General features: G+C 41.3%; 1 protein-coding gene across 1 annotated transcript; it reads left to right on the top strand.

The window, feature by feature from the left end:
• Window positions 1-2,595: 2,595 nt before the first annotated feature.
• Window positions 2,596-7,890, top strand: LOC139410268 (golgin, rab6-interacting). The gene is made up of 5 exons (XM_071155745.1): window positions 2,596-2,808; window positions 4,668-5,001; window positions 5,266-5,367; window positions 5,495-5,635; window positions 6,170-7,890. The coding sequence occupies exons 1-5, from the start codon at window positions 2,754-2,756 to the stop codon at window positions 6,642-6,644; spliced, it is 1,107 nt and encodes a 368-aa protein (XP_071011846.1). The 5' UTR covers window positions 2,596-2,753; the 3' UTR covers window positions 6,645-7,890.

The raw sequence follows: 7,890 nt of genomic DNA, 5'->3' as shown, positions 1-7,890 counted from the left end.
TGTGCCTGATTTCCTGCAAGACAGGAATTTCAGTGTTCTGCCATGGCCAGCGAAGAGCCGGGATCTCAATCCCATTGAGCATGTCTGGGATCTGTTGGATAGGAGGGTGAGGGCTAGGGCCATTCCCCCCAGAAATGTCTGGGAACTTGCAGGTGCCTTGGTGGAAGAGTGGGGTAACATCTCACAGCAAGAACTGACAAATCTGGTGCTGTCCATTAGGAGGAGATACACTGCAGTACTTATTGCAGCTGGTGGCCACAACAGATACTGACTGTTACTTTTGATTTTGACCCCCCCTTTGTTCAGGGACACATTATTCTATTTCTGTTAGTCACATGTCTGTGGAACTTGTTCAGTTTATGTCTCAGTTGTTGAATCTTGTTATGTTCATACAAATATTTACACATGTTAAGTTTGATGAAAATAAACTAAGTTTGACAGTGAGAGGACATTTTTGCTGAGTTTAGTATGATTGTGTATGGTATAAATGTATTTGTGGATGTCCCTCACCCATTTCGTATGATATATTACAACTTACAATTTGTATCATTAGTTACGAATTTGCAAAATGTACAATATGTCACAAATTTGCAAAATGTACAATATTTGACAATTTTGGAAACGTACAATTTGTTACAAATTTGCAAAAGTACAATATGTTTCAAATTTGCAAAACGAATGATGTTGCGAATTCAAGCTAGGTGGCTAAAGTTAGTTAGGCTAGGGGTCAGGGTTTAAGGTTAGGGTTAAGTTTAGGAGTTAGGTTAAAGGGTTAAGGTTAGGGTTATGTGAAGGGTTAGCTAACATGCTAAGTATACTGAACAAAAAATATATACGTAACATACATCAATTTCAAAGATTTTACTGAGTTAAGGTTCATAGTGGGAAATCAGTCAATTTAAATAAATGAATTAGGCCCTAATCTATGGATTTCACGTGACTGGGCAGAGGCGCAGCCATGACTGGGCCTGGGAGGGCATAGGCCCATCCACTTGGGAGCCAGGCCAACCCACTGGGGAGCCAGACCCAGCCAATCAGAATGAGTCTTTCCACATATATTTTTGTTAAGTATAGTTGCAAAGTAACTAAAAAGTAGTAAGTAGTTGAAAAGTTGCTAATTATCTAAAATGCTAAGGTTATCTGTGATGAGATTCAAACTCACAACGTGTAGGTTACTAGATGTTTGCGTTATACACCTACCCATCCAACCACCCTACTGAAGTAACCATCTGTCAGATTGTCACCATAGCAAGAGTAACATGTCATACTCATTTGAGTGTCCCGGACTTACATTTACTATGTTATGTCTAGTCTATGAGACCAGGTTGAGAATATTGGCCTGTTGCAAACTACAACTCCCTAATAAATCGCACAATTCAGGCTGGATTTGATTTATCTTTAGAGAAACTGTGCAATGTGAGCATTGAGGTCACAGAAAAAACTGAACGAAATAGAATTCAAATAATTTAACCGACGTTGGTCAATTAGTGGTTTAAAAATCGAAAAATAACAGAAATGTCGGTCAATCGCTCAGCACTATCCGACATCTAACTTGTCATTATGAAAATATATAAACACAAATTGACAGACTCTGCATGACATCAGCAGACTCTGCATAACATAAATAAACCCATCCGATTAAAAATGAATTCAGTAAACGTCAATCTAACAAGCCAGGCAACTAAAAGTAACTTTCTAAACAATATTATGGGCCAGTTCAAATAATGAGGAGACTCACCAGAGGCAGAGTATTGCTGACAGTCTTTCCTTTAGCAATTTTTTTATTCATTATTACAGGAAAATAAATCCAAGACAACATAATTATTTACAAACTAATGGCGAACTAACAGAAAATAGCTTACTGCCACAGTGTAACGAAATAAAAGTAGGTCATTCTATAGGAGAATTTTAGAACTCTCGCATCTTGTCACAGGAGAACTCGACCTACATTAACATATTACCTCAATTACCTCGACTAACCGGTGCCCCCTGCTCTTTAATTATTTGTTACTTTTATTTTTGTAGGGATTTTTCTTAAAACTGCATGTTTGGTTAAGGTCTTGTAAGTAAGCATTTCACTGTAAGGTGCATGTGCGCATGTGACAAATAACATTTGATTTGATTTGGTCTGGTTGCTGTGGCAGTCCGGTAACCACGACAACGGACGTTGCGACAGTCGCAGATACATTTGTTCGTGTCTGTGCGTCAAGGAAACTAACAGTCGCAGCGACGGTCTACAGACATTTCACCGGAGTATAAATTAAATGTCATTTTGACCAGCGACATTCGTCGCATTCTAATCGTCTACACACAGACATGTCGTTAGACCAAGTATAAACTGGCCTTTAGACAAACTCTGGCTCTGAAGCATACTAGTGTCCAAAGTATATGCCAGTGTTTCTCTTTTTACATGATTAAAAAAAAAGCTTTTTGCTTGGTAACCAATTTCAGTTGAGTATTTGTGCGTGTTTTATAATTAGTCTAACAGCACATAAACTGGTGAATATCACATCATGTGAATTAATAAACTACAATTTGAATTTAAATAAAATCAAACAGGCGTTATTTCTTATGTCCTTCACTGGTCCCTTTCGGGGTCTTTGACGTGGCATCAATAAACAAAGATGGCGGCTAAGTAGAAAGTTTTCCTGGAATGTTACTTACTTTTGGCATTTTAAGTTGATGGTTTCGCTAAATATTTAATAGCTAACAAATATCTCGTGTCGCTAAATTCCTAGGATATCAATCTTAAAATGGCTGGGTGGTCAGGGTTTTCGGAAGAGGAGCTACGAAAGTTGCAGCAAAAAGGTAACTTAAACTTGACTTCAAGCTAGCATAACGTCAGCTCTTTACAATCATGATTTAGGTATATTACACAAGGTTGTGTTTGTAAATTCAATCTGGAGTACCAGAGTGCGCCCTGGGCGTTCGTAAATTCAATCTGGAGTACCAGAGTGCGCCCTGGGCGTTCGTAAATTCAAAGCGTTTTGCTCTCGGATCACTGGACGCTTTGGCGGATGAGTAACGTTAGCGTTCTAACCTCAACGAACAGCAGTCAAGCACCCTAGCTAACGTTGGCTAGCTACTTCCAGACACAACACTTCACTGACCATTTTGCTCGCTTTATCAGAGCTGGTTAGGTTATTTTCATGTTATCCATAGCGTAGGTGACTAACTGCTGTTGGCAACAATGTAATTACGTTTTTTTTTGCCGACGTTTACGGACACCGACCATATTCGACGGGTGTCGAGCGTTTGTAAATTCATCAGTTATTCTGCGCTCTGGCACACTCAGACGAGTGTGCTCTGAAATTGTAGTAGATAGCCAGAACGAATTTATGGACGCACACTAAGTCATTGGACAAAGGCATCTTGTGTAGTTTTTTGTTACGATCCGACACTCGGTCTGAACATTAACATGCATCGCATTTGGTACAGTTTGAAGTATAATGACCTTTGTGACTTTAATATCAGAGAGCAGTAATGCTTTTTAAAAAAGGTTACATTGATGTACACCTTTATGGCAGTGTGGGAACACGAAACCTCTCTTTTACACTGCTTGTTTACAGAAGACAGTGACCACCTGTGCTAATTAGCTATCTAGCATGCTCCAAGCACCTGTGTGTAACTGAAGAAGGCCGACATAAACGTGTTGTGACTGAAAAATACTGTTGGCTGCAACTGTGATGAAGCCGGTGAAAACAGTGTATAACGTTATTTTTGATGTGGCATGGAAGTAAAGGGCTTTATGTTTCTAGAACCTTAACGCAATTGAGAATCGATTCACGTTTAGATGGAGTATTTGGTTGGCTCTGGCAGCCGAAACAATCTTTGTCTGAAAATAAAATTAGATCCTTGGACCATAAGGAGTAATGGTAGAAGGCTTAAGAGTACATTTTGGGCTTACATAAGGTTAGCTCACGAAAACTCTAGGTGGCATTCTGTCTTCAGTTCTCTGCCATTAGCTTCGCCCACAACTGCCTCATGTGAACTACAATCCCAACGCTGTGTTTTAGAAACGTCAGTAATCATCGCTTGTGATACGGCTTTCAAAACATATGACCTTTTCATCAGCGAGAAAGAATACTTCAAATAAGAAAACATACACTTACTGTAACAGTTTTGCATAGATCCTTACAGCTATGGGTGCCTCCATGCAATGAAACTACAGTTCTGCGCACTTCTCAAATTATGCTTACACACAGGTGTTCAGAGTGCAGAAGATAGATAATTAGCACAGGTGGTCGGTCGCCTCTTGTCATCCCTCTGTTTTCTGTAACCACGCCCTGTAACATGGAAGTATGGCCATGTGGGAACACTAACCCTATCATGGTGTGTATCAACTTAATATTTCCAGCTGATATGAAAGATAAGGTACTTATGTTTCCAAAACCTTAACACAATGACTCGTATGTATGTTCAGATTGACCGTCAGGGATGCTTAACAAAACTACGCATACAGAAGACACCTTCGTCCAATGACTGTTATGTGTAAATGTAATGAAACTGAGATTCATGATCAAGGGCTAGTATAAAGTTAGCTGATTAGCCAAGATTCGGCTGTCCACATATATCCATTCATTAGTCAATTCAGTAGCTAGTTACGTCTGTAAAGTGTATCGATATCCAGTATCACTGTATCTCTGTTGTTTTACCTCATTCATCAGACCAGGCGGTGCCTGCGGCTTTAGGTCGTGGACGGAAACCAGCTCCTACTAACCGGAGTCGGCAGCAGTTGCAGCGAGAGCGAGCCCTCCAGTTAGCCACTCAGCAGAAGAGTGGACCCGGCTCGTCTGCAATACCACCCGAGCAGCAGCTAACCAAGCCTCCGCCGCAGCCCACTAAGGCCCTGCCAAAGGCTGTCATTCAGCCCGTTGTCGCCCCCACAAAGCCGGTGGAGGAACCCAGCCAAAAAGAGACCCTTGCCGTAAACCATGCTCCTACACCAGCAGAGGACACATCGCCGATTGTCAAGGAGTTGGAAAAACAAGAGGTGGAATTGTTAGTAAGTTTTTGTTATCATAAATTAGGTATAGATCAATGTCTTATGATGATCTCACAGTTGCCTGTACATTCATTTAGTTTGGCATAGCAGTAATGTTGTTGACACTGACAGGGTCCAAAAACCAAGAAGAGTGCAGTGATTTTATTTGAAGAATACTTATCTTAGGCTAATTAGGCCTGTCCTTTATTGTCTGTAGATCATCCTCATGTCTGTTAATTGCCTTTCTCTGTATTGGGTGTTAATGCTCCTCGTTGTTGTAGTCGGGAGAAGACTCGCATAGAGCTGCTTCAGCAAGACCAAAAGATGATGGAAGAGAGGAATAAGCGCAAGAAAGCCCTCCTGACCAAGACCATCGCTGAGAAGTAAGGACAGATGCCGTAGTTCACATTATCACTACCAGCTATTCTAATACACTTTGTTTCCTTTGGACACTTGCTGTGGTTACTCTTGCACAAATTCACCCGAATGACTGTTTTTCTGTGTACACAGATCCAAACAGACCCAGGCAGAGTCAGTGAAGCTGAAGAGGATCCAGAAAGACTTGCAGACTCTGGACAATATGGTGTCCAACGACATCTGCATACTGAGAGGTGTGATAGAGCAGGCCAGCTGGGACTATAACACTGCAAGGTAACACACAATTTGAAGAACATGCTGAATCCTTGCCACGGAGATTGCATTATATTCAATCAGGGTGTTTTTCACTCAGGGGAGGTCATCCATTTATTAATACCCATTATTGTTGTTGTATCACCAATAAAAAAATCAACCACAGCAGTCTGTAGCTATACTAATATGGCAGTGAACATTTCCTTCTTTCAAACTCTGGAAACACTGCTCCCTACAGGTTATTCAGCATACTCCTTCAGTACATCCCAATACATTGATAAAACAATGTCCCCTCTCAGATATGAAAAAAGGATGGTGATATGTACATCCTAAACTTGAGAATAATGACGCTGGGCTGAAAAAAGAACTATTTAAGGAGATAAAGGAATGAGTGGCCTGCACAAGGAATGTTGCTGCTCCACGGTGACTTTTTTTCTGAACCCAAATCAACAATGTTTCGACTTCACAGAATTCTTTGCCAGGTGAGGTAGGCCATGTATTCCTTCCTTTGCTATAAAACAAATTCCTAATACATCTGTCTCCTTTTCTGTTCAGGAAGCGCTATGAGAAGGCGGAGTCTGAGTATGTGACGGCCAAGCTGGACCTCCACAAGAAGACGGAGATAAAGGAGCAGCTGACGGAGCACCTGTGTGCCATCATCCAGCAGAACGAGCTCCGCAAGGCCCACAAGCTGGAGGAGCTGCTGCAGCAACTACACCTCCAGGCCACGGAGGAGGAACAGGAGGAAGAGCGGGGGGAGGAGGAGAGGAAGCGGGGGGAGGAGGAGAGGAAGCGGGGGGAGGAGGAGGAGAGGAAGCAGAAGAGTGTCATGGAGAACCAGGGAGAAACAAATGAACAGTCTCCCCCAGATACAGGGTCCAGAACAGGGGTAGAGACTGAGACACAGGCAGGCGGTGCCATGCTCCAGCAGGAGTACCCTGCAGTGACTGGGAGCGATCAGGACTGTAAAACGGCCAACATCCCCCTAGCGGGGCAGAGCGAGGCTGAGGCCCCAGCTTCTGCTTCCTGAGGGGAGGGGTGGTCCATGAGATGTCAGCCCTTACTTTCACTGTTCAAAGTAACAGACTCTTACTGACCCAGAATGTCAGTCCTGCCCGTTACTATCTAGCTTCAGTATATTAATACTGTATGTCCAATACATCCATTAGGGGATGTTTCCTCTTTGTGTAACAATCCTGTGTACTGTATATGTATAAACATTCTACCATTGGGGGAAATTCATTTAGATTTGTACTGTCTGAGAACTGGCTCACTGAGTCTTCATTGTGGAGCGAACAACATTGGTATTTTGTTACTGTTTGTCTGTATGCTCTTAATGTGGCGGTGTCAAAAATGCTTTAAGCACTTATTTTGCAATATCCAACATCCGAAGTGAATACTCTCTGTGTCATGCCTAGCCAAGAATATGTAGAACTGAAAGCATAGCTGTTTGTTTTTTCAAATTGGCCTGCTTTGTCTTTATGGTGAAGCTGAAAGGAGGTGGTTAACATTAAACCCCTGAATGTTCCTCTGTGCAGATCCAGGCTACAGATGAATAGAAGATACTTGTGTTCACAAAACAGCGCTGCCAGATCTATTCTCTCTGTATGTTGTAGATCAACATAATATCTGTCGGGGTTTTGAAATCGAAGGGCTGGTATTTCCCAAAACCAAACTCTGTCTCAGGCATATTAAAGACTTGTAGATCTCCAGCAGGCTTCCTAAGGAATGGTAAGGTGATATCTCATAATGTATGTATGCTCTGAGAGAACTGCTCCATGGCATGTTGCTGCTTTACTGTTATGGCTTTAGAACAGCTTGTTTTCAGTGGCACTCTATGGAACAAATGTGTCTACAGCAATATAACATTTATCTGATATGAGTGTGCTGCAGCTAGTTGTTTAGTGTGTAAAAACCAGCTTTATGCCTGTGTGTGCCAGGGAGTACCAAATGGTACCAAGTGGTTTGTTTTTCAAATATTATCCTTAGAATGAATGTTATGTGAATTTGTTTAAATCCAACATATGTTGTTTTGTATGGAAATGGGCTTATTAAAAGTGGGTGGCTATTTAAACATGTATTATTTTTACACTATGTGGTTAGTATTTGGGTATTTGTTCATTTTTTTAATTTAAAAAATATATATTCTGAACATGAATGCAACTGCACAAAACCTGTTCAATTGTAACACTTCTATGCTGTTCATGTCATCTTTCTTGGTTCAATTAGTATGAATGAAGTATTATAATTAAATTAATACGAAACTTATCTCTTAT

This window comes from Oncorhynchus clarkii, chromosome 5, assembly GCF_045791955.1.
Source record: "Oncorhynchus clarkii lewisi isolate Uvic-CL-2024 chromosome 5, UVic_Ocla_1.0, whole genome shotgun sequence".
Taxonomy (NCBI): domain Eukaryota; kingdom Metazoa; phylum Chordata; class Actinopteri; order Salmoniformes; family Salmonidae; genus Oncorhynchus; species Oncorhynchus clarkii.
The sequence above is the reverse complement of the archived record's forward strand: the minus strand, read 5'-3'. Positions and strand labels throughout refer to the sequence as shown.